The 27,172-nt window shown below is 35.3% G+C and overlaps 2 protein-coding genes across 9 annotated transcripts; both read right to left on the reverse strand.

Moving 5' to 3' along the window:
* Nucleotides 1-1,884: 1,884 nt before the first annotated feature.
* On the reverse strand, nucleotides 1,885-5,202 carry LOC111013326 (uncharacterized). Of its 5 annotated transcripts, XR_002601665.2 has the most exons (6): nucleotides 4,898-5,201; nucleotides 4,763-4,807; nucleotides 4,364-4,642; nucleotides 4,102-4,277; nucleotides 2,419-2,493; nucleotides 2,191-2,332 (listed from the first exon to the last, which is right to left on the reverse strand). XR_002601665.2 is itself a non-coding variant. In XM_022287759.2 (5 exons), exons 1-5 carry the CDS (start codon nucleotides 5,109-5,111, stop codon nucleotides 2,162-2,164), a joined length of 885 nt encoding a protein of 294 aa, XP_022143451.1. In that variant the 5' UTR covers nucleotides 5,112-5,196; the 3' UTR covers nucleotides 1,885-2,161. The 5 variants fall into 5 exon arrangements, 4 of the variants coding, with proteins under 4 accessions (XP_022143451.1, XP_022143452.1, XP_087984368.1 ...); XM_022287759.2 differs by lacking the exon at nucleotides 2,419-2,493 and having other exon boundaries at nucleotides 1,885-2,332; nucleotides 4,898-5,196; XM_022287760.2 differs by lacking the exon at nucleotides 2,191-2,332 and having other exon boundaries at nucleotides 2,416-2,589; nucleotides 4,898-5,202.
* Nucleotides 5,203-9,404: 4,202 nt separating this feature from the next.
* LOC111013209 (uncharacterized) lies at nucleotides 9,405-25,355 on the reverse strand. Of its 4 annotated transcripts, none has more exons than XM_022287615.2 (9): nucleotides 24,095-25,351; nucleotides 19,694-19,987; nucleotides 17,218-17,343; nucleotides 16,820-16,900; nucleotides 15,033-15,087; nucleotides 14,882-14,954; nucleotides 14,687-14,808; nucleotides 12,388-12,473; nucleotides 9,405-9,891 (listed from the first exon to the last, which is right to left on the reverse strand). In XM_022287615.2, the coding sequence occupies exons 1-5, from the start codon at nucleotides 25,008-25,010 to the stop codon at nucleotides 15,059-15,061; spliced, it is 1,446 nt and encodes a 481-aa protein (XP_022143307.1). In that variant the 5' UTR covers nucleotides 25,011-25,351; the 3' UTR covers nucleotides 9,405-9,891; nucleotides 12,388-12,473; nucleotides 14,687-14,808; nucleotides 14,882-14,954; nucleotides 15,033-15,058. The 4 variants fall into 4 exon arrangements, with proteins under 4 accessions (XP_022143307.1, XP_022143308.1, XP_022143305.1 ...); XM_022287616.2 differs by having other exon boundaries at nucleotides 12,388-12,480; XM_022287613.2 differs by lacking the exon at nucleotides 12,388-12,473.
* Nucleotides 25,356-27,172: the final 1,817 nt, after the last annotated feature.

Below are 27,172 nucleotides of genomic sequence, written 5' to 3' on the forward strand. Positions count from 1 at the left end.
TGGAAATTGGTACTATCTTCACACTTTTTAAGTGGATCCGAAATAACTCGGAATATAAACTTAGTCTAGGGAAATTTTGAATTTAAACCCCAGACTTAAATGACTATGCTGAGTAAATTTGAATAGAAAATGTTCCATTTAAATTCATCCTTACGTGCCAACTCGTACTTGAGCGTAGTTCAACTGATTAATACATGTATCGCCAAAAAATAAGGTTTTCTCACTCTCTTCCTTTGCATTCACGCTCTCGCTTATCCCTCACTCCATAATGCTCTCGCTCACCTCCCTCGCTCACGCTTTTCTCTCCCTCGAGAAGCAAGGGAGGAGAAGAGCATAAATCTAAGAACGAGATCTACAAGATATTCGATAGTTTCAAAATTTAAAAAATGCAATCTGATAAACAAAAATCTTCTCTTGTTTCTCAAGCGAAGTGTGATAGAGATTCTTCAGTGTTTTCTTAAATAGTTGTTCGACGAGAAATTCAATAAGAGAAAACTCGAATTTATGAACTTCTATTTGTATTTATGTATGTAAGTGTTACAATTTCTAATGTATAATCCGATTAATTCTCTCAAATGTAAACTTTAATTCAGGGGCTCGTGAGTTTGTTCTTAAATAAATGGTTGATGCCTTAACTTCTTACTTGACGAAGGATCTTTGAAGTCTTCGGCTTTGAGCTTGTTGAACACTTTGACTTCATAAAATTATGTGGCTTGTAGCTTGACGAAGGTTTTGTGAAGTCTTCAGTTTTGAGCTTATTGAAGAATCTTTGAAGTCTTCGGCTTTGCGCTCGTGAAGTTCTTCGGTTTTGCAGCTTGTGAAGTGCTTCGGCTTTGCAGCCGGCAATGAACTCTTCAAGTAATGTTGCTTGGGGAGAGAAGATTCAATTTTCTCGAAGTCTGGAACTCTTTTGACTCTGAATGATTTTCTGAGTGCTTCTTCTAGATATCTTCCAATCCTTCTTCTCCTCCCTTCAAATGAGGGGCCACCCCTCTATTTATAGAGTTGGTGGGTCTTTATGGGTCATGGGCTTACTTAGGCCCAATCTCTTCATGGATTTTATCAAATTAGTTGATTTCATCGAACGGTCATAAGAGAGACACATAACGCAATTTGATTCGTCGATTTAAAAATTAATTTAAGACACGTGTAAATTTGTCATTCGTCTAATATAATTTTAATTTTGTGACGTGACCTTTAGTAATTAGCCGAAATTTCTCATTCATCAATAGTCTCCCCCCTTTTCTTGTTTCGTTCAGCAGAAGGTGCAGGTTTATGCTAATGCCTAGCGTGACATAAGACACTTTTTGCAAGAATTTGTTACTCTAATAGTGTTGACTGCTTTTAAATGATTTCACGAGAGTATTTATTTGCTCGATTTTGTGGCTAGATTCCGATGAACGGGTTTGGTCATTTCTTTGACATGATTTTGATCTTAAACCATACCTATCCATCCTAGTATCAAATTCAAAAAACAAGTGGTCCAACTCCGACATGAACCAAAATCCTAAACCACACGATATAGAGTCTATATCTAACTAGATTCGAATTTGAAAACAGGTCGTCTAAGCCAAATTTTCTTAAATACAGTGTAAAAATTTTACAATAAAGGTCAAACTAATAACTATGAGAGAGAGAGAGAGAGAGAGAGAGAGAGAGAGAGAGAGAGAGAGAGAGAGAGAGAGAGAGAGAGAGAGAAGATTTTAAAGTTCAAAACAAAAGGGAGAGGCTCAGAGAGAGAGAGAGAGAAGAGAGAGAGAGAGAGAGAGAGAGAAGAGAGAGATTTTAAAGTTCAAAACAAAAGGGAGAGGCTCAGAGAGAGAGAGAGAGAGAGAGAGAGAGAGAGAGAGAGAGAGAGAGAGAGAGAGGAGAGAGATTTTAAAGTTCAAAACAAAAGGGAGAGGCTCTTTAGAGCCCTACTATTCAGAACACAAAGACAAAAGCATGCACGTGAATCCTAAGCTGTCGGCCTACTTTCTTTTCTTCTCCATCACAAAGAACAAATTATGAAGTGGCTTAGAGGCAAAAGCCAATAGGAGGACCACTCTCAGTTCTCACACCAAACCATCCCTTAATCCTTATGATATATCCCTTGCCCTTATTACAGATCTCTCCCATCTCCTCCTTGTTCTTCACCATTTTCTACAATCCCTCCCCTTTTTCAGCACCCTTTTAGTTTTAGATGAGAAAGAAACCTCTTTGATCTTCTTGATCTCTGTTCCTCTTTCTGCTTCTTCTTCATCCATGACAAGCATCCCCCTTGCTTGCACTTCTCTTCTGCTATTATTGTTTCTGTGTGTCCCTCCTCCTCTTTCATTTCTCTTTTTATCACCTGCACTCAGATAAGGTTGCTTTTAATTCAGTCGTCATCTACAAGCTTTTTGTTAAAGCCTGGATGTTCATTCAGGAAATACCCACATGGCCCCCTTTGAAATTATTTGAGTACTTCAGATTGCACTTTTTGGAACTTCTGACACTTCAACTTGTCCACATCTAATGAGGTTCATTTGGGAATTACAGGAGAAACAATACAGAATGATGGTTTATTAACCTCTATTTTTCTCTTCCGCGTACAGTTAAGTTAAGAGTCTGCAGAAACAAATTTCACTTGATCTAAGCAGTAAAAGAAAAAAGAAAAAAAATCAACACTGGCCATTTTTCTTGATGGTTCTTATGTTTGAAGATTCTTTTCTGGTGGATGGTTCTGTAAAAAATGGCAGATGCAGTAATTCAGCAACTTTTTGCTGCTTAATCTAATAATAAGGGAACATACATGGCCACAACTCTCAGAAAGATGGAAAAAAAAGAGCTGCAGGAGAATCTCGATGAAAAACAAAGGAGTATATATGTAAAGGCGAATCTTGATGGGCTCCACTATGGTAAAAAGGAAAGAAAATGAAAGAGATATAGAGGAATGAAAAAAACAAATACATAACTTAAGGAGGGAAATTTGAAATTTATGCAGCAATTCAAGTGTTGAGACACTGACTCTCTCAACACCAAGAGTTTTCTCTTTGCTTCTGAAAGTTCGAGGCAGGGTTTTCTGACATCTGAATATTATTATCACTTTAATTTCTAGAAATTTATGTTTCCACAATATAGAGACAATCACAACTGCATGAGCTGGAAAGTAGGCCAATATGGGAAAAAAATATCAAAAAGGGACCAAAATTGTAACAACTTGTGGCTAACAAAAACAGTCCCCCACCTTGGATGGGTATAGTACTCTGATTTGTGACATCTATCAGGACAATCCGGATTTGGTTGCCTCATCCTTAGTGGGGCTGTTTAGGAGGGATAGAAATAGATTGGAGGAAAAGCTTTTGTTTCTGAGAAAGCTGGACTTCACTTGTGCTCCACTTGTTTCTTTCTTTCTTTATATTCTATTCTGTGAGGCTTAGGCCAACACAATTAAACTTTGCATTAACTTCACAAAGCTCAGAAACGTTTCTCCTCAAGCTATGAAGAAAGGCAGGTCAGATTTTGGGGATCCCAGCAAGGTTGTTTCAAATGTTCGCTAAAACTAAATCATATCAAATTCATTTTAACATTTTCCCGTCAAATCACCACCAAAACAAGTATATGGTGTATGTAAACTTATTCGGTCTCATTTCTTCTCCAATTAATAATAGGTCACTTGTCAGGTGTCCTGTAAATTTTCGAGTGTGTAACTGAGAGAAGTATTAAAAATTTTAAAATATTATATAAATTATAACATATCTAACTTAAACTTTTGGATTTAATTGCTATTGGGTAGAAAAAATACACGGAGCAACTTTGTCTTTTGACACCATTAAATCTTGGACAACTCATTATTTAGAAAAAAAATTTGTTTTTTATATTTCTCTCTTAATTATCAAATATTTAAGGGTGTTAAAAACATAATTGCTCCCACATTTAAGGGTGTTAAAAGACATAATTGCTTCCACCTCTAAGGAGCCAAGTATTTTCTTGGTTCATAAGGTTATTTTAACATTTCGAAACTACCAGTTAGCTCTGCAGTTGACTCTCAAATTTTCCATTTAGACAGTTGAAATCAAACTAAATGCATCAGACAAATATAACAAAGATTAAGCTCATGAAAGATTGGAAGCGGCATACCTCTGCCTCTGGAGTAATTTCTGAATTTGAATTAGGCGAGTCTTGTTCCAATTCGCATCGCTTTAACGCTCTCTCCACAATGGGAGGTGTGGAAGCAGGACTAGGACTATCTGAACCAAGTTTCGATGGTGTGCTTTGAGTTCCCACGTCTCTGGTCATGGCATCCACTTTCTTCTCTGGAAATCACCACAGAGAATTCAAAATTTCCGACCCCCAAACTGAACAAACTCGAATTGTAAAGAAGAAAGACAAATGGTTCAACCTGGAACAGGGAGTTTCTGAACTACTTGTGTAATAGAACAGGGCTTCGTTTGGATTTGTTGTGAATGATTTGAATAAACTAAAGGAGCAGAAATTGCAATTCTGTTCGTCAAGTTCCTAAACGACCTTCCACTAAGCGATTTTGCAGACAAACACTCCATAGGAACTTCCCCTGAAAGTGGGTTGCATATATATTTCTCGGCCTCGTTCCACTTGGAATTCAAAGTGAACCCATCAAGAGAAAAGCATTCCCAACTGTTAAGCGACCTGGCTTGCAGTGCTGCACAAGAAGCAGCACCCAGTTACAAAACAAAAAACCACAAAAATGCATCAACTCCACCACATGCATTTCCACAAACAGTTTGTAGGCAAAGTAAGATCCGAATTCAAATAAACCCACCCTTGATGGCGTTGGTGAACGAATACGTAGCTGGGTCAATTTCATCTGCAAAATAGAAGCCAGAGAAGTCAAGAACAGAAGAACCCCATGGCCAGAGTCTGAATTCCACAAAAAGGAAGCGAGAGAAAGAAAAACCTCCAAAAGGGTAGCCGGGGGAGGAGGCGGTGCTGGTGATGGTGGTGATGTTTGATCGGAACGACCTCGCGTCTTCTCGAAAGCTTCTGATGTAGGAGCCGGAGAATCGCCGGGAAATTGTGGTGTCGCGGCCGACTTTGGCCTTGGCCGCCCATTCTCGGAGGCTGAATTCCGGCTCATCTCGTCGCTGAGAAATTAACGGAGGTTGCTCCATGGAAATGATGAGCTTAACAAATTTACCAGACCTTCCTTCAAACTTTTCAAATGCCTCTGTTTACTTTGGCAATGCCCACTTTTTCTTTTTCTCTCTTTTTATTTCTAACGGTTTTCAAATTGAAAAATGAATTTTTTTGCCACATCAGCATGTATAAGAATTCAATATATTTTTTATTACTTTTTTTTTTCATTGGTTGGTTTTTTAGTTTTGTGTGTAACATATATACATTTATAAACTGTCATTTTCCTATTTATTCATCTCTTTTTATTGCACCTTTAATTTGTTCTTTTTGAAAATTATCATATCATACATACTAACTAGTCTCAAAATGAAAATTTAGCCATATTACAGTTTAGTCCCTTGACTTATTGAATTTAATAAATCATCTTATTAAATTAAAATAGTAATATGGAAAGCTATGTTGCAGCTAATATAGTGCTATGATAGGCTAACTTTGTTTTTATATTAACCATATTATCAGGTTAAAATATTATTTTGGCCTCTATATTTTTCAGTTTCGATTCATTTTTGTTTCTATATATTCAAAATGTTATCCTACTCCCACTATCTATCCTCCCTCATGGGAAATTTCATGCTAAATACAACAACATGTATAGATAGAGATTCGAACTCATTATTTTATTTATTTTATTTTTTGTCGAAGATATATGTCTTATTAATTAAGTTATATTTAGATTCAACTTAATTATTTTATTAATTCATGCATATTAAAAAATTACGGTCTACCTCCACCCTAGCCTCAAAATTAAATAAAGGACAAAAATTTCCTCCTGTCCTTCATAATATTAAGACTCCCCACAGCATTTTGCGCGGGTCCTCATGGGAAAATTGCCATCCATAATTGTTAAAAAAAAATATATAGGGATTAGAATGGTAATTTAATATATTTGTGTGTTTTTTATGGTATCTATTATTTTTTATTTTATTTTTATATATTGCAAGAAAAAAGAGATATCTTACCAATGAGATCAAGATACAAAAAGGAAAAAAAAAAATCGGCTAACAAAACCTTAAAAACACCGGAAAAAAAAACATCAGGTAAATAAAATAAAAATCATCGATGAAAATAATTAAATCTCAAGTGGATCCCGTTAGAATATTTAATATTATCGTAATCACATGTATTAATTTGTCTTTTATCATTCAACTTTAAAAACTTGTCTATGTATACTATTCAGTGAATGATAATAGAATTATCTGATTCTCTCAAACTTTAGTCTCTACAAATCTTAATCAATGAATGGAAACTAGATGAACGAACACTATGTCGCCAAGCAATAGCACGAAAATATACGTCACTCTAACCAAAATATTAAATAGTCGAGGTAAAATGTGAAGCACCATCATGGATCCTGGAATACGTATAAGATATAGAAGCAATTCAAGCAATGCTCCAAACTCTATATCCAAGCATACTAATATTAAAAATCTACTTTATTATTGTATCTTAAAGGCAAATACGATGTGAGGAACCCGCTCATGCAATCATACCTCATCGTGTACAAAATCTACTAAACATACATTTTGGGTTCCAAGCCTCGATCTCTGTAGGACACAAGAAATAAAAGTACGAAGGAAACTAAGAAAAGAAGGGTGAACTCTATATTTTTATTTCTATATTAATGAAATTTACACCTTATTGAAGTAAAATTTTCAGTTGAGACATATAAATTGGAAACCTAAAACCTATGATGCTTTAATAATTGCTGAAAAAAAATGAAGTAAAATTAATTTATTATATCTTTTTTGAGGGCTATGAAGAAAAATGATTTTTTTTTTTGTTCCGCTAAACAGAAGTTCATAGATTTGCACTTAAGGACATGGTCATGTGCATAAATTATCTTTTTTTGTTAGTAGATAAGTTAACAATAGATGCTTTTTTTTCCGCCTTAAAATTTACCATATTAAAAGGTAGAAGTTGAAAATCAGAGATTAATTTATAATTTTAAAATTTCAAGCTTATTCCTAAAACATAATTTATATTTTATTTATTATGTTGTTTTTATTGAAATTAGAATAATATTTATCTCTAGAATTTAAATGAGTCATGTTAAATTAAATATGTTATTGAAATCTTAGTTGATTTTTAACGATTAAAATCCTAGTCACACGGAAACTAACTCAAATCATATTTTAAAATATGAACCTTTAGAAGGTGGAACTATTTTTGTCCTCTTCTTTATACATTTTTTACCAAATAGAATAAAATGGATTGATATGGGTGCAATCTAACTCATTATTACATATCAATTCTGAATCTAGCGGATCGTTTCTTTTTCTAACATAACATAAGATCGATTTTGTGTGCTAATGTAAAGAAAGAGAAAGAAAAGCGCTTCCGGCCTAGAGATATTCCAACACAAAGAGTTTGCCCTTACATATGTTTGTCATATATCGAGGTAGAAGATGGGATCAAGGCAATTTGCTGTGGAGCACGATGCAAGTCTTTCCCGGTAGGAATTCATATTTTATGGGAGAGTTTTGACTTTTCAAAATTCATTGTTATGGGGCATTGGTCAAAATAGGTTAAGTATGGCCCAACGGTAATTGCTCAATCTCTCTTCCACCTTTTACTCTAGTATAGAGTCCCGCAAAATTCTAAAAGTGAAGGCAAATTATTGAAAAAGATTTTTACATCTACTTAGAACATCACAAATTTGTATATAGACAAAACAATTATCACTATTTGTACTAAACGTTTAAAAATATATACATATATCTCTACATGTGCAAAATCCTCTTCGCAGAGTCCAAGGTGAAAAAACAAACTAGTATTCTCTCCACACTATAAAATAGCTAAAAAGCATACACTATTTTATAACATTATGCTCAGATATATGTCTCTTCCAAACATAAAGTCTCATTGCAAACTATTTGATAGATGAGAAATAAAAATTACGTAGAGATTAAAACCGTTAGAAAAGTAAAAGAGGAAAAAGAAAAACAAAACAAATATTCTCCTTTATGTCTAATCACTGTCCTTGAAGAGACAATGGGTAGAAGAAGGTGGGGGAGGGGAAGAGATATGATCAAAGCGTCAAGTAGTTTTCCTTGAGTTGTATGAGTGAAAAAAGGAGTGGATGAGAGAGAGACTTGTTGAATGGCATGTGCATGTGATGAAGTTATCAACATATATTGTGGTGAGAATGAATGGAGAGTTTGGGGGATTCCAATTATAGAAGTGGGAGGGTCCCAATTGGTGAGGACTCATCATGGCCGTTAATTTTGTCTGGCTCGAATCTGAATCCAATGTAAATGAAATGACACATATATTCAAGTATGGAAACTTTTTTCACTTACTGTTTGTCACGTCAGCATCGTATTAAAAGTTATATGAGGTCCGTTGATATTAAAAGATTATTTATAAACATAAAATCATAGTGTAAATAAAGAAAGTGTGGTACCCGTGTAGTATTGAATTTGTTCCCGCTAATTGAAGGTTGGTTTCAATGAAAAATGGAGGCTGTTTTTTTGGGGTCCATTGCCTTTGCCAACTAAGAAAATCAACTTTCTTTTGCTTTCTCTTATGGTTATTTATATCATTCTTTCTGCTACCTTCTGAATCATTAACTAAAAATGCTTTCCCTCAAAACCCACCCTATTAAATGCTTGGCTTTGTCCCATTCCTCATCCTAGATTCTCTTTAACACTGTCACTTTCTTAAGCACCTTTGACAAACCTTCAAGACAACTATTTGATCCTACGATATTTAATTATCGGGATCATTATAAAACTCGAACTAATTTGTTCTTAACGAGTCCTTTTACCTTTTTTTTCCTATATATGTCCTAATGCTACTAAGCTAGTGTTTATTCGACCTTATTTTAAACAAATACCTTCTTAAAAATTAAACAAAAATTATTTCACTCAAAATTCACCCACAGAGACCTCATCTAAACACAAAATCAAGTAGCCAAATATTAAATTTATTATATTCTCACACCCAGCTACAACTCTTTAATTGTCCAAGTTAGGAATTCCAGAGAATTTGAAGCATAATGATTCTTGCTTCTTCATTTATTTATGTTTTTAGTTCATTTAATGCTTTGATTCTTCACCTTCCAGGAGAAAAAGAAAAAAACCAATAATCCTATCAAAAAGAACAGATCGGCAACTTTCTGAATTCGTCTTCGAAGTATGCCAACTTGGATATATCTCAATTAATCTCATTTGTCGGTCGTCTTTACCATGATCCCTCCAAAATTTGAACCTATGAAACTGGTAAAGATGAGTAAAAATTTGTGAAAGTCATCACAGATGGGAAAAATGTGGTCATCAAAAAGTAATACCAACTGTATTTAGGAAAAAGAAGCTAATATATTAGGACAATAGTTGGCATTAGAATTAAATAGCAAACTAAAAAGCTAACTACATACATTCCTTGATTAAAATCAGTCCTAGTAGATGCATATATAGATTCAAACTAGAATGTTGGGAGTAAGGAGGATCCATGCAATTATGAGTTATGACATTCATCTTGCAACAGTAAAACCAACAGAAGGCCTCTGTTGTGTTGTATCTTTTCATGATAGCGGGTCGGATGAACATACGAAATTCTTTCTGCTAGTTGAACCAAGATAAGGACGAAATAGACAAACCAACAGCTAGCATGCTCGTTTCTTGGCCCCAAACTTGTCTTGCAGCTCATGGATGCAAGGCCAAGGCAAAACACAGCAGAGTGGTGGCTTTATGCTGTTGAAAGACTTCCATCTTCAGAATTTCAGAACTCCATAAAAGCATATTCCCAAGTGTGGTCCTATGTCATATACCATAAATCTCAATGAGACAAATAAAAGCAATACATAATCCTGATGCAAATAAAGTCAAGATCCCAAGGAGATTTGGCACTTATATTGAGGCAATTACTAATTCGAAGAGAGTTCGTCTTTCAGGCTGAAATTGCTTTATAGATGCATTCCTTTAAAGAAAACTGAGCAAGAAAAACGTTCACTACGATAGACAGATGCACAAGACATGTTACAAACGACTACCAGCAGCAAAATAGAGAATATAATATGGAAATACAACAGATAAATATAAGTTTTACAAGTAACCTCGTAAAAAAAAGGAAAAAGGGATAAAATAGTGGGTATTAGAGTAGAGATCCAGAGCAAAATATCAAAATGTGCAACAAGAGAACCTCTCTTTGAAAATCACTACTACCTGAAATTCACAGGGACAAAACGGGAAAATGGAAGCATTGGAGTTCGAACACCACAGCTCCTCAAAATTTACCAAGATCAGTTCTCGTCTGCTGTGCGTCGAGTCTTCGACTATTAATATAGAAATCATAAATACAGCCTTAAAACATCTCACCTTACTCACCAGCCACATTAAGTTCTATTACCAAAGTGCTCTTTTTATGTAGCTTACACTTAAAGGTTTCGGCTTCTCTCTTTCCCTCTTAGAACATCTCAATGGACCACGACCACCACCCTAGATAGACATGGTAGACGGTACCAAATGTCCTTTTCAAGTTAACTACAATCCCATTGAAGTTTTCATTAAATAAATATCCTTGCCATGTCAAATACATTTTTACCCTTCTCTCAATCACGTGGAACCTCTGGCAAAGGCTTTAAGCTAAAGGATATAAAATACTTTTTTTTCGGATGCTGAAAATTGAACTCATATTGATAGAAAAATATAAGGGAAATAAGAAGATCCACCCAAAACACTTCAGAGGTTAACAAAAACACTATAATTGGCCAAAATCTTCTTCTACCACAAAGACCTTCCCTTATCCTGAAAGGAAAGAAACAACAAAATCTCCTCCATCAACGTCGGGCAGCTGTTACAAGCCCAGGACACCCAAACAACTCAAAGAAATGACCCAAATAAGCAAACTGACATCTCCACAAAATGTGGTCAAGATCCTTCAAGGAAATTCTATAGAACACACACCATTGCAGCCTCAAAAAGAAGATGCCTTTGAGTACGTACTCCAGCCCACCCCTTGTACATTTTTTTACATTTCTTTATAATTGAGGTATCCCCTAACCCTTACACTACCCACTTCCCATTAATCTCAGGGATTAGGCTTCACCCACTCCAAGGCCACTCTAGTAGCCAATAGAGTTTGAAGTTATTAAGTTTTTCACCTCAGGCTTGAATCTAGAACCTTGAAGGGTATCTTCAATCATCCACAAGCCCATCAGGGCATCCTTGGGGGTACCCAACTCTTAACTTACAAAGCTTCTTTCCAACAAAAGCACTTGGATATCTCATCAATTCCATATCAAAATTAATTGGATTTAGCATGCTGTCATCATCAATAGTATTCTTTAGAGATTCCCAGATTTTGTACCAACCAACAAAGAAACAAAGTCTTATTGATAACAATAATCTTTTCCCACTTGATCTCTTGAAAGGCAAAACTTCCCACATTTCCTTTAATAAGCTTTCCAAACTTCTGTTCCATTACTTTTTTTTTGTTTCGCGTCTCTTCTCTCAAATTTCTTCATATTTTCACTCACCCTCCAGTTCTTAGAGTTTTGGCCATTTTCCCTTGTTTGATCTGATGGTTTTCCCCACTCTTCTTCCTGTCATCGATCATTTCATTAATCTCACCCTTAATCTTCTAGTACATGAAAAAAAAAATTAAATAAATAATAAATCATTTTCTTAATCTCCATATCAGCAGTTGGCTGTCCACAAAGTTCAATCACAGGATAATTTTGATCCTTGCAACAAAGCAACATCTGAGTTGATTTTCTTGAAAAGCTTCTAACAAGGATCATAAAGTCTCCTCATGTCTTCATTTTTTCACCTTCAGGTAGGAAAGTACTAGAATTTCCTCCACTTGAATTTATTAAGCATATTTCCACTACTTTGTAAAAGGACTTTTCCAAACATAATACAGTCATCACATATTGTCCATCTAAAAAACTTGTTATTCTAGAACTCTCCCAATGCATATAGAAATTCCACACTCCAGATAGCTGAAACCAGGTGAACGGAAATTGAAGCCACAACTCTTCCTCTTTCCTCAATTTTGTTTGTTTTTATTTATTTATTTTCTTTTGATAAGAAACAAGAGATTGCAATCAAAACCCATAAATGGGAGACAAACTAAGGGCTGGGCTGGGGTACAGAAAACCCCTTCCCAAGAGATAACTAAACCAACAAGGTCGTCCAATCATTCAAATTCATGAAAAAGCTATAACTACAAAAAAAATTTCTTGTGGTTTCAAACGCCACCAAGTAGTATGTTGTACATCACATCAAAAAGAATCCACTTTACTATTTCTACCTTCAAAAATCATCTGATTTCTCTCGAACAAAGCCCTCGCAGCACATTTTTAAAGGATTCCAGCTTTGCCTTTGACAAACTTCCCCCTAAAATCTCCAAAAGCCACAAATCAACCTTATCAGGGAGGCAATCGCCAATTCAAAAATAGACAGAAGAGCACAAAAGGGCAGTGGCATTAAGAGGTGATCCAGCATTTCAGCCTCCTTAATGCATAAGCAGCAAACTTAGGTTGCCAACACCCAATGGGAGAACATCCTCTATAATTTATCCCCCATATTTAAGCTCCTATGAGATAGAGATGATAGAAAGAACTTCACTTACTTAGATGACCTTACTTGAATGGGATCTGTTCAACGGGTTGTACAACTGTGTCCTTGAGTTCTAAGAACTTGACTTAGAAATTATGAACTTTCATATAAGATCCACCAAGGGAAATTTGAGTTTAGCTCTCGATTTGGTAAGTTGGATAAAGGGAAATTTCACTGTAAAAGAGCCCAAGGGATCGATTTTACACAAAATTTTGTCAAGCCCCGTGCCTATCTGAGCCGCCTCTAGCACTTCCACAGCCCATCTGAGATCTCTCCAGAAAAAAGCCTTCTCCTGATGCCCAGGTCCCACGCATGGGAGTCCTTCCAACAGTTATCTAATAGCTCTTACTTGGCAGAAATTGCATAGAAATCAGGGAATTTAGAGGACGACAATGGAAACTCCATCACCCAAGAGTTCCCAAAAGCAAATATGCCTCCCTCTACTTCTTTAAAACTCATGGAACTCGTGAAAATGTCTGTTTTTCCAATATTCACCTACATTGCACTCATGCTTAGGAATAGTTGGAGAGACCAATTAACCTTGTTAGATTCTTGTACTTGATTATTTTAAAGACTTCTTTTGATAGGAAAAGAAAAATATATTAAGCTATCTTTTTTTTTAAGCTATCAAAAGGTACAAAATTGGTGAGAACAAATCAACCACAAAGGCCAAGGGACTTTCAACAAATCCCTCTTTAGAACTCAAGGACACAGTTGTACTCTTGTTCAAGTAAGGTCGTCTCAACAAATCCCTCTAATTGGTATTATCTCTAAGATATTAGCAAATAGGTTGTAACATACGTCAAATTAATATTGTCTCTGAGAATGAAGGAGATTTTAATGAAGGGGAAAAAACTAGACTTAATCACCAATGAAATCATTTGAGTTTAGAGTCAAGAAGGAGAAGGGCCTTGTGTTGAGAATCAATTTAGAGAAGGCCTACAACCATGGGGGAATTCTTGAAGGTGTCTATAGTCTTTTGGGGAGGGTTCCCTCTACCCTCCGCCTTTAGGTTGTCTTATCCTTTTTTGGTCCTGTTCTAATATATTCTTTCTGTTTCCTGTCAAAAAAAAATGGAGGAATTAGAACTATAATTGTTTGGAGAAAAGAGTTCTTTTTGTCTTTATTGATGGAAGAACTAGAGAGAGAATTTAGGTTGATAGAGGCTTGAGGCCAGGAGAACCCTCTCTTGCTTTCTTTTCTTTCCATTCTTGTGTTTCTAGTGTTGGAGCACGATATTGGGTTTTGTAAATATATGTTGGGTGTTTCATTGTTAAGTTAAAGATTTAAAGCAAATGTGGTGGCCGTGGGTGCACGGCTTAAAGAAGTATATGAATATTGCTTAGGCAAACTTTACTAAATTGAAACTGTCTGTGACTGGAAAGTAACTAGAGGATATTCAATAGGAAGGCGAGGTATTAGAAGGAAGTAGTTGAGAAGGTTAGGTTTAATGCTTCACATGGGTTTTCCATACGTTAGTCAAATCTTTTTTTTTTTAAGTCAAATCAATCATATTAGTCAAATCTATCATATTGTAGTTATGTTTTGAAAGAAATGGAAGATTCTTTGAAGACAAGCATAAATCTTGGGTCGAGTGTTTTGATCTAGCTAAATCAAGGGCCAGGGCACTTTCTAATTTATTGGCACATTCCTTCCAGTGTTACTTGTACGAATTGGGATGCATTCATTTCTTCTTAGTAGGATTGTCTATTTTTTATTTCTTTTCTACTTTCTGTCACTCCTTGAAGAGTTTGTAAATTTGAATACTATTGTTCCTTTTTATTAATCAATGAAAAGTTTTGTATCTGATCAAACAAAAAAAAGGGCATAGAATGGATGGAAACAAGAAAAGGTGCACTTAAAATGAAAAGTTAGTTTGCTTTCCAAGATAATAATAATAATAAAACAATAGAGTGCTAAAGTTCACAATTTCAATCTCATGACATTCATCTCTCAATTAAATAAAACAAATAAAAATAAAAACAATATACCTATTCAGAGTTGAGTCTTTCTGAGTCTTATGCACCATGCATTTGTTAGAAAACTGCAGTTCTCGACTCCCTTGGTATTGACTTACAGTGACACGATAATTAGAAGACCACATTTCTAGGATCTAAAAAAAAAAGGTTAGATTTCCATACAAATGTGTTCATATAATTAACTTGCAGTACAGCTCACTGTCTTACTTGAGCGGAACATGAAGCCGAGAAGCCTCCACTCTGGAAGAGATCATTTAACACAGCCTTGAATGAAAATGTCCTACAAATAACCAAGAATGGAAATGAACTTTGGGTGCATGCATGAGGAGAAGGTGCAAGTACATTAGAAGATGCTCACCTTTCAAAAAAGTCAGCAACGCAACTTCAGGAAATTGTATACGCATATAAGCTTCCTGGTTAACAGAAATGAATATTGTTAACAACGGAAGAAAACACCATAGTAACATATAAAGAACAAAATTTTAAAAGAACATGCTGGTTGTTGGGCGCAGTGTTCTTCCTAACTTTTCTTTTTATGAATTTTGTTTGACATGACGTCCCTTGGTCTTTCTTTCCTTTTCTTCTATCTATTGACACTTTTCTAACTTATCTAGGCGAGCTAATTAAAAAGACAATCATGCACAAATTTTCACCAACCAGAAACAAGAGTTGATGGAAATTTACAAGAAGTTGTAAAAGAAAACCATAAAAGAGAAAATATCACATAAACTAAGTCCTTAAATTGAATTTAAAGAAAATTTGCAAATATTGACCTTACACTAATATAGAATTAGAAAACATTTTGATCGAACTTTACAAGCTTACATTCTTTTCTTTTTGGACAAAAAACAGAAACTTCGTTTAAAGAGAACATGGACTAGAAGCTAAGGGGACAAAATCTCCTCTTGCCTGAATGGATTAAGCAAAAGATCTTCAATATAAGTTGATCAAAAATAAAGCATAGTTTTTTTTCTTCTTTTTTTTTTCTTTTTTTTTGGTGTAACAAACAATTTCATTGATGAATGAAATTATAAAAGTTACAAAAGACTTTGTGGAGAGTACTCCAACTTGAAGCTATAAGAAACACAATGTCAAAATAGCACCCATCCCTTCGCCTTATCCATCTAGATTTCCCCAACAGTTTATAAGTAATAATCTTCTCATCTTGACCTCACAACATACTGTTGGTTTCCCTAATCGTCTCAAAACTTCACCTTGTAAGACACCAACTTCACTTTTCTATCTTCTAGGACTTGCATGTATTTGAAAAGGTTCTCATTCTCAGTCCAACATTGAAAATCATCCATTAAACGAGTGTAATTCAACTTTCGTTTTGTTATTGTGGTATTCTTCGAGGTTCATTCTTGCTTGCAGGGTTCTCTAAGACCTTGTTTGGCCAGCCGAAGGAAGAGAAATGACTAGTTTTAGGTCTACAAACTTGTTCCCCTTGCCAGTTTGCATAAATTTTTATGTGATCTTTTTCATTCTTCTTCGCTACTGCCTACTTGTCAGATGAATGACTATGCTTTTTCTTTTTTGAGTAGGCAGCTGAAGTCACAATTAGGGGAATAAAATATTAGTCCTAAAAAAATGCTCCCAAACCTTTGATGATCATTGGATTAGAAAAGGGAACCACCAGTTGCTCCTAAAACCATATAACTAGGGAATCACATGGGATTTTTAATGCCCCCATGCCTCCAGGTTTTGAACCCACAACGGCACAACCCATAATTGAATAGAAGTGTCTCTATATTGATTAGGCCAAATCCAAATTAATAGTGTTTGGGACGTTTTTTCCAATATCCGGAAATTATCACTTTTCAAATTTAATAGTGTTTGGGAACCAATCAAACACTTCAGTTATAGAAGTCCTATTTATAGTGTAGGCGGCTGGAGTTACACTTGGAATTGTTAAATAGTTTCTGTTTCAAAATAATTTCAATTGATCAATAGTACAAGATAGTTGTTGCTTACGAACCTTCACAAAATAACAGACATGGTAATTCCATTTACATCATAATCTTTAAAACACCAGCATGATAATAGTATGCAGCACAATTCCTCATGTAGAAAGTATCAGCGGTCTTTTCTTACACATACAAAAACATGTTTACAGGAATTTTGATAAAAATAATAAGAAATTACCTTGTGCAAGAATTAAAACAGCATTCGCAGCCAAGGACATTATGTCTTGAATCTTTTCACCAGCAAATATAACTTGCATAACTGGCAACAAAAACCACCCAAAATGTAAAGTGAGAAAAGAACGTGACGAAAAGGTCGAACCTAAGATGAAGTAGGAAGCGCAGGAGGAATAAAAGATGCATCCAAATTGTTAAACAGCTATACAGTTTGGCATGGTGTCCAAACAAATTTCTAAACCAACTTCAGTGGCAAAAATAATCTACGTGCTAGTGTTATGCCTCAAACCAATTTACCTTTCGAGTACATTATTAATGGGGCCTATATGCAATTCCAATATCATAATAGTATATTATTCAGGCCAATTAGTTTTAACCAGAAACATATGCAGCTAAAGAGACCTGATATTTTCATTAGGAATTCCTCACTCTCGTTTCCCCTATTTTCAGTGACATCAGAATCAACATCAGGTATCACCATCGTGTGCATAGAATGATGCCCATCAGCTAGCCAGACAGTTTGGTTCCCTGCCAAAGTAATATATTTCCATTGGTTGTTAGAGTTGTAAAAGAGCAAACAATGACCCACCCCAAAATATGTCTCCTATAACAATCGAGCCAAAATGATTCCGACTGACAGCAAAAAGGTGAACTAACTTGTTTAATTTGTGGCTTCTTCAGTTCTTCCGGATGTTTTTTTCCAAAAGTTTGTCAGTATTTCCTATTTCCTACTACACCAATTTGAGAGGTGGATTGTAATCTCTATTTATCTTATCTTGGGAGGATATCTTATCCTCATTCTTCTCTGATAGCCCCAGTTGTATATGCGTGGTCACTGAAGAAGAAAGAAGAGGGACAAAAGTGTAGAAAAGGAATGGAATTGTTATAACTAAGAGAAAACTATGATGGGAAATTGGTGCATAGCAGAGAATAAATTGCAGAGAGGTAGAGAGTAGCTAATTATTGGGTAGTAAATCCAGGAAAATTTAGATTGAAGGGAGAGGAAGGTAAATTCTAGACCACCTACCAAAATGTTTTCTTTCTTCCCTAGTTTTTTCATTCTTGAAACAAAGACGGGAACTTCAGACGGTGAGAAGCTACATAAAGTCCAAATAGTAAACCCACACTCACATCAAACCTCACCAAATCCCCAGAAATAAATTCACGTCCCTCCCAAAATATTACAATTACACAAAGGATATTCATTCTTTTCCACCTAGTCAATGAGAATTTTTCTCTTAGTATTAAGAAGTGGTATCAAAGCAATTTGAGATTGGGAAAACTACCAAGCAGAAAAGATGAAATCACATTTTAAGATCATAGAAGTTATAAAGGGATACAGAAAGTGTTAAGTAAGGAATTGATGCATGTAAGTAGGATACATTAGTTAGTTTCTTTCAATTTTTGGAACCAATAGGTTCGGTTCTACGAAAAAGAGGACCAGAACCAAAATTGAACCACTAGATTCTATAAAATAAAATAAAAAATTGATAAGAAACAATTTCATTTGATGTATGAAATTACAAAAAGGGAAGAAAATGCCACAGTCCAAGGGAGTTACCTAAGACTTCTCCAATTGGGCAAAAGTGTCCATAAAAATGAAAGAGTGAAGATAATTTAAACCAAGAGATAGCCAGATAAACAATAGAACCAATTCAAGAAAAGAAAATCAATTCTATAAAGGAATTGAAGGATGCTATCATGCAATTGAGGATTCCCCTTCGCCCGAATAGATCTTGGAGTCCTACGGTGTTCCAAGATTCATTCTTTGAAAAATTTGTTGGTTTCTCCCGTGGCAGTCATTGGTTTATTTTGTTCCTTATTCTTATCTATGGTTGTAATGCTCCTTGTTGAGATCTTCTTTGTACCGTTTTCTTTTCTCTTTTTCTCTTTTACTGGGAATTTGTATCTTTGATCTATTTTTCCTTTCATAAATCATATATCAATGAGAAGTTGTTTCTTGTTAAAAAAAAATTTACTTTGTTATATCCCATCACATCCCATCAACTTACTTCAGATTCACATTCCAGACTTCTTGACTGGGGAAGTTTTTTCATAAGTCTTCCAATGCTAAGTTCTTTTTGAATTAAAACACAATATAGCCAACAGATTATAGAGATCATTCTACAATGATCTGCTGTTCTAACTATTGCCCTCATGGGGAAAAGCTGCTGCAACTTTAACATAAGCAATCCTATCCTACCCCAAACACACTAGAGTAAAGATCATGACAAAAACCTACTTAACTGTACCCCTCATAAATGAATGATAGAATCAAACTAAGCACAGGCTAGACCAGGCTCCTCTCCTCCAACTAAAAAAAATTAGAGCGTAAATATGTAAATTTTCCTTGCTCTAGTCTCAGTTCAAACATTCAATTACAAAGTTTTGTTCAGGGTTCTGCTAGTAAAAGAGCATTCTTAGCCCGAAGTTTTATATACACCTAATGTAACATCCTTCTATCCTCTTTGGATGGAAAATTCCCAAGTAACACAATCCAGACTTTGCTATCGGCCATCATAGTGGGTCGTCCATTCAAAAAGCGAAAAGAAATTCTCTGGGTTCATATGGTAGGAGCTTCTTTTTGGTGCTTATGGACGTAAGGAACAAGATCTTCAACCAAAAATCCCTATCTTTTGATAGCTTTAGTGAAAGAATTTTTATTCAAGCTCTTAGCTGGTGTAAATGTTTTAGCTCATCTTTTACAAATTCCACTCTTATGGATCTTTACGACAAACTGGAATGCCTTTTTGTTATTTCTAGTTCTTGATGGGTTCCCATTTTCTGTATTTCATCCATAGCAATGATATCTATCGTTTCCTATAAAAACTAAAATGTATATAAAAATGAGTTGAACAAAGAAATTGGACGAACATACTTATTGATATATCAGGAAGACTGGTCAGCATTTGAACTTTCATTAGATGAGGCAATGGCCGAATGTTGCAAGAAAAGTCAGATCCATTGGCAGTGCTAGCAATGTGCAACAGATGTAAACCACCAACAGAGTCCAGGATCAAAATTTTCTTGGGGGACAGTGCTTGAATTGAGATTGCCTTTAATGACATCATTTTTGCAGATTTCAGGTCTTCAATTCCTCTCCCCTTCAACGCCACAAAATATAATCCTCCTTCGGTTGAATCTTGTCTCAATTTTACAGATCTTGGTCTTACTGCAATTTAAAATAAATACAGAATCAGAGGCATGTGCGAACAAATTCACAACTACAATGTTTGGACACCAATGATATCCAAAAAAATTAATTTTAGCAAAATATTGAAAAGTGATTTGACAAAATTAATGGACTTGAATAATATAATAAAAATTGAAAAACAAAGGTGATGGCTCCAACTAAAGATTTCATTTCCATCAGAAAAATATGTGAACTGTCCAAGTCTTTTTGGATACAAAAGAACTGTCGAAGTTAGACCTCTTCAACAATCAGTCATTTACCATCTAGAGTCATCCTTATGAAATAAACCAAAGGACGGCACCTTCAGCACCCATTTCCTGGCCATATAAGGAAAACCTAAAAAACAAGTTGTTAGCTAAGATAATAAATATTTTATAAGTTGTCATGAAAAGTATTCGAGTGCAGATCAGGTAGTTGGACTACAGTTAAAAAAATCCCACATGTATCCATCCGATAAAATTAGCTATGAGAAAGAAGTGCCTATCTACCATACCTAATAAAGAAGGCTTTATTTCATATCTCATAGACCTTATTATCGGGCTTCTCATTCTAATTGAGTTGTTGTCAGTAGAGCATGTAAATATGGATTGTGGAATCTCGAGTTTTGATGTTGTTACAATTTAAACCACCCCAACATCAATGCATGGAAATATAAAATGATTGTTTGTTTTACAATCATAATCACTGTGATAAACATATAAGAACGCATAAAAGCCACCAATGTGCTTTCGTCCACTGCTTCAGTTAGCAAGAAGCTTTGGGGTAGAGTTTGAGGGTAAAATGTAAGTTACAATTTAAGAAACAAAAAGATAAATCAGTCCAGAACTTTGCACTCACAGTAGACAATAGTTCCGGTGGATTCCATCCAAGAGTTTTGCTTTGCCTACAAACTCCAATTTCATTTGCAAAATCAAAACCTCTTACTTTGTCTTATGGATCAGAGCCTAAAATAATTTAGCTGTTTTGAGAACTCTAACCTTCCATAGAATGTCTAGAGGGATGTGGATCACTCAAAAGAAGAAAAAAGAAAAGGAAAACTAGAAACCCCTTCAGTGTGAATCCACAAACGGATGGCCATGATCCCAGAACAACAGTGAAAACCAGCCAACAAAGAAAGTATGGCAAAAACATCAAAAGTCTTCCTATTGAACAATGGGCAACAAAAAGAAAAGTTTTACCAAGTAGAAACACTCAAAGAAGGGAGAATAGATAAATTGTATGAAGTAGAAACACCCAAAGTTTCCCCAAGGTTATAGCCATCTGGTCCTTCAATCCTTTTGTAGTTATGTCTGCCTAAAGTTTTCAAATACAAGAGGTGCCAACGACGGATAGTTTCAAATACTAGCCCAAGGATAGAACTCAAACAACAAGATAATTGCAAGCGCCATCTCATACATTTTTTCCTTTTCTGATATCTGTGAGTGTACGAGCCAGCTTACCCGCACTTTGACTAATCTCACAATGCAACCATCTAATCTTACTACATTTTGTTGCCAAGAAAACTCATACGATATTAAATCCTAGGTGGGTGGTCACCATGGTTTGAACTCATTCCCTTTAAATTCTTTAAAATTTATCTCGGCCCCTTTGGACCAATGGTCTGACCCTAATTATCACATCATTATTCTTAACATTCATTTCATGACATCCTTAATCCAAAACTATAGTTTAGGCTGTCATATCTTAAATGAGATTCTTAAGTAGGAGATTACCATAGGCCCAATGAACAAAGCAGACAATTCAATAGAATAATGAGAAAATTGTACTTGATATCTAAGAGAGTGCTCAAATACTGGGGAAATATGGTTGCAGTAATAAAATTGTCCCGATGTGAAGCATTAAATCTAACCTTCTCAACTACTTCCTTCCAATGCCTCTCTTTGATATTGAACATACTATAGTTACTTTCCAGTCATGGTTTCAACTTAAGCTGTGCACACACCACACCACATCTGCTCTAAATCTTTTACTTAACAATGGAAACACCCAACATATATTTACAAAACCCAGTATTATGCTCCAACACGACCCACGAGAATTGAAGGAAAAGAAAGTAAGAGAGGGTTCAAATGGCCTCAAACCTCTAGCAACTTATTCACCCTCTAGTTCTTCGATCAATAAAGACAGAAAAATCTGTTCACCGAACCGTTAAAGTTCTAATTCCTTCAAATAGCATCAAACACTTAATCAAGATAGCCTTCAAGAATTCCCCCATGGTTGTAGGGCATCCTTAAATTGATTCTCAACACAAGGCCCTTCTCCTTCTTGACTCTAAACTCATAAATGATTTCATTGGTGATTAAAATTAAGTCCAGTACCTTTTTCTTCCTTCTAGTAAGAGCTCTTTCATTCTTAGAGACAATGCTATTTGCCGTATCCTACAACCTATTTGATTTTTTTATAGGAAAGAGAAACTTGTCATTTATATGTTACAACCTATTTGATAATATCTTGGAAATAATACCAATTAGAAAGATTTATTGAGACATCCTTACTAGAACAGGATCAGTTCTATAGGTTGTACAACCGTCCTTAGTTCTAAAGAGGGATTTGTTGAAACTCCCTTGGCTTTTGAGATTGATCTGTTTTTTGGACCATAAAACACCTCAAACATTCAAAGTTGCAAATATATTGTTAAAATGACAGTAGTAACTTCAGAGGTCATTGAACATCAAAATCTCATCAACCAAAAAAAAAGTATACTTTAACCAAATCTCACTACAGAGCATAATGGAAACTGCAATGAATGTTCTAAGTTGTTCATTCATCCTCTTGGCTGTGCAACCTACCAAGCTTGTTGGTAACTACAACATCAAGTTGGGCTGCTCTTTCCTCTTCCTTGTGGAAACATCGTGGGCAATTTCGGCACAATAAGTCCCATTGTGCATTATCAAGACCTCGACCTCCTTGACATTGTGAACGAAGAACTTCTTGAAACCATTAGGAAGGTACGTTGATCTGTTATCAGTTATCACCTATTTTGTACCTTTTGATAGTTTAATATATTGTTCTTCTTCCTATCAATTTTTTTTTTTCATGATAAACGAGGACAGTGTATTAGAAACAAGATCCAAAAAAGAGGCCAAAAACAACCTAAAGGCAGAGGGTAGAGATAACCCTCCCCTACAGACTATACAATCACGGATTTCCAATCTTTCATAATCAAAAAATATTGTAGTTACAAAAAACTTTCTTGTGCATAGAAGCCCACCAAGAAGCCGTAGGCTTAATATTCATAAAAAAAGAATCTATCAGAGTCATTTTGTCTTCAAAGATTCTGCTACTCCTTTCCTTCCGTAAGAGCCAAAGAACTGCCCTTGCTGCACAATTCCAAATAATAAAAGGCTTTCCTTTGAGGGCATTCCCCGCAAAGAAGTCATTAAAAAAATCAAGGACAAGCTCCTAACAAGGTTAATTGGTCTTTCCAACTATTCCTCTCTTAAGCATGAGAGCAATGTAGGTGTATAACAAGTGCATGCATTTAATCTATCATTTTCATCCAATGTCTTCCTCGCATCTAGCTTTAAACAATTCCAATAAACCCAATGGCTTTATGTTAGTAAAATCAGGTTTCAAACAAAACAAAACAAATTATTCAAAACAAGAAGACTAAATCAATATCGTGAGTCCTATAATTGTACAAATCAGAACAATAAGTCAACAATAATATAATAACGGAGATGGGAAAAGAGCGAGAACACCAAGATATGTCATTTTCACCACAATTACAGTCATTTTTTTAGCGGCCCATAGGTTGAAGTGTTCAAAGCACCAGTGCCCACTTGCTTCGATAGAACCAAATGATTCAGTATGCAAAGATGGTCCAACAAACGCATAATATTTGTATTACACTTACACCAATCATAGGTAATTAAAAGAAGGCTCCCAATATTAGAATTATGATTCAAATGCCAGATTGAATCAACAATCAACAAAGTAGTACCTCAAAAAATCCAAGTTCCTGGAAACACAACCAATATATCCACATTCTGGTTCACAGAATAAAGAAACAATATTTCTGTTGTATCACTCTCACTGTAAATGGATAACTAAATAAACAAAAGTTATATAAATTTCTTGACTTACCAGAAACAGAATGTTTATCCAACTTCCCATCCAAGTATCCATTGCAAACCGCTGAACTTCCAGCATCATCACTTCTGCTGGCTTGTGCATTGAAGCCACTGTTGCTAACAACAAGAGAACCACCATTCAAGTCAGTGCCTCCAGAAGTTCCACAAACTTCTCCATGAGGCAAAAATGACTTTTGAACTTCACGTCTGGCATTAGAAGTCGCATTGGCATTCAGATTTCTAACTTTTCGACCACGCCCTCTCACAAAAGGCCTCAAATTAACAACCCTAACCCCATTTTCTTCCCCCAAAAACAAGAACCCAAACGAAACGCTAATCGACCAAATGGGTTTGCAGCAGTCAATCACAGCACACCTCATCAATTTCAAACCCATCCCATCATCGCCGCCGTCGCCGCCCACCATCTTCACCGCAAAAACCCAAATCTTCAAGCTCGAAACAGAGTACATCGCGAAGAAATTGACCGACCCAGCTAGGCAAACCGAAAGCCCATGTTTAAAATTAACCAAAACCCCCAATTTATCATCAGATCGAAGATCCTTCTGCGTGCAAACCACTCGAGCCCTCCTGAACAATTTACAACTCTCCAGAACGTAAAACCGGAGGAGAATCTGAGACCCACCCTTGTGGGGGCCGGAGACAACGAAAAGAACTTTAGAATCAGAGTTGGAATTAGAGTTCTGAAGAACAACAAAAGCAGCAGAAGAACATGGAGAGGGCACGACTGCTTGAGGGGAAGGGAGAGAGGAGAGAGAGAGGGGGGAGAAAGAGGGGTAGAGAGAGAAAGAAGAGTCAGAGTGCATGAGAGCGAGAGAGAGGGAATGGGGTTCAAAGAGAAGAGAAGTTATTTGAGGGGAAGACAGAGAAGGGTTGGGGAGGCTGAGCTTGGTGGCCTGTACAACAACCATTAGAAGATCTTACACCAAAAACGCCCAATACCTGTGAGAGAATCGCTAAGAATGTTGTTTTCGCAGTTGGGTCGGAAGCAGAGAGAGGAATCGATGGGGTAGAAGAAGGAAATCAGGATTCAAGGGTAGCATTTTTTTGAGTTTTGTGGGAAACCCAGCTCAATGCTTTGGGTTTGGGATTTGGGATTTGGGTTATTCTATTGATTTCATATTTGTTTATTTTGGAGAGTGGTGAAGAAGAAAGACCCATGAATTGGAAGTTTCAATTGCGTGGTCAAAAATCAAAATTGAAGGGTCTCCTTTCTTTTTTGCAAACAAAGAGACGAGGAAGAAACGAGACCAGACCATTTTTTAATCATTGTCTAGAGCTTTTTTTATATAATGAATGACTGAACTTATAGTTATAAAAAAAATAATGCTAAAAAACAATTCGATGATTTTAATAATGGTTAAATTTAATCATTTGACTGTTTATTTAGTTCCCAAAATTTATTAGATTTTTTTTTTTAACTGATATATGTCAATTATCTCACTTTGGTAAAAAAATTTTAGATTTTGATTCTAATAAATTTGTGTTGTTAACATCGTTACTTAAATAAGTAAAATATCATTAAGGCTATATAAGTTTGAAAGTTAGCTTCAATACAACGAGTGAACCAACTGAAGAAATTGTTAGGCCAAAGAAAAGAACAAACATGAAATCATCATGCCAAAAATTTCACATCTTCTACCCAAGTGGCTTCTTCTCCCTGCCAATACAAATCGCCAGAACACAAATTGATGGCCTTCAAAGAATCTAATTTGATCTCCACTTCCCGCAGCCCTAACCATAGAGCCATACGCAAACTTTCCTTGATCGCAAGGATTTCGGCCATTAACGGATTTGCAGCCGCATGCAAATCGACCATCGTAGCTTGAATCTCGTTCCGATAGTTTTGAATCAGAGCTCCAATTCCATATCTGTTACTCGTAATCGATGCATTTAAGTTAATCTTCATCAGAGCCTCGTTGGAGGAGGAATCTATATTTACCTCGTTGGTGTGTGCACAACTCTTTACCTCGTTGCCAAATAATGTGCTATATTTCAAAATTGACACGTGCTCCTTTTGTTCTGTAAATGATAAGTCCACACAAGGTTTTAAAAGTTGATATCAATGGTTGAGATCTCAATTCTATGAAAATGTTGATGTGGATAAATATTTCTAAATAAGTTAACAATTATTAATATTATGTTGATATTTTATAGATATTTTATTGTATTTTTTCAATTTTTTATGCAATACTATGGAAATGTTGATTCATCCCTCATGTTGATGTCAAATCCATGAAAATATGAAAAAGGTTGATAGAAACGTTGGCGTATCACAAAATATAAATTTTGTCATTCATCTCATCCCTAAATTTTAGTTTCAGTTACATTTTTAAATTAATGCAATTTATTTTTTAATACAAAGGGTAGGGGATCGAACTCACAACCTCTTGCCAATTATCAGATTTGAACTAATGCAATTAACTTTGTTCGCACGATGCATTTATTAAAATAACGGGGCATAATATGACATAAGATAGGGACCGACAAGGCCAAAATAATTCAAGTGCTTTTTTTTAATTAATTCGAGCGTATTATTTTTGTGATTTCTAAATAATTTTCATCAACAATTATAGAATTACGAGTTCCAAAAATTGGACGAACGCCCCATTTAACTTTTTGGTAAGACTTTCAAAATACTATTTCAATTCAAACATATATATTTCTTTTTATAACAATAATTTGGGATCATCAAATCTCGCAGAGAAGAAACACATGTCAATTTAGACTGAGCTATATAGCTCCATTTTAATACATTGTTATTTCATGGGGGTGCCTCCATGAAATAAACTTTCTCACACTCGGTGAATTAATGTTGTCCACCATATTAAATTTTATTCACATGTGTATTTGTATACATTCGTGGATTCAACATCTTTAAGAGATGAATTGACATTCATAAGATGATTATTTGTTAACTTAAATATTTTATGATTTTTTCAAAAATATTCATTGATATCCACATTTTATTGATATTTCCACAAAATTGAAACTTTACATTTTCATCACCATCGACATCCAAAACATTCATGGTGTCCAAATTGCATATTCAATAGAAAGTTTTCATTTATTA

Source organism: Momordica charantia (genome assembly GCF_013281855.1).
Source record: "Momordica charantia cultivar OHB3-1 chromosome 8 unlocalized genomic scaffold, Mcharantia_2.0 BLBB01000008.1, whole genome shotgun sequence".
Lineage (NCBI taxonomy): Eukaryota > Viridiplantae > Streptophyta > Magnoliopsida > Cucurbitales > Cucurbitaceae > Momordica > Momordica charantia.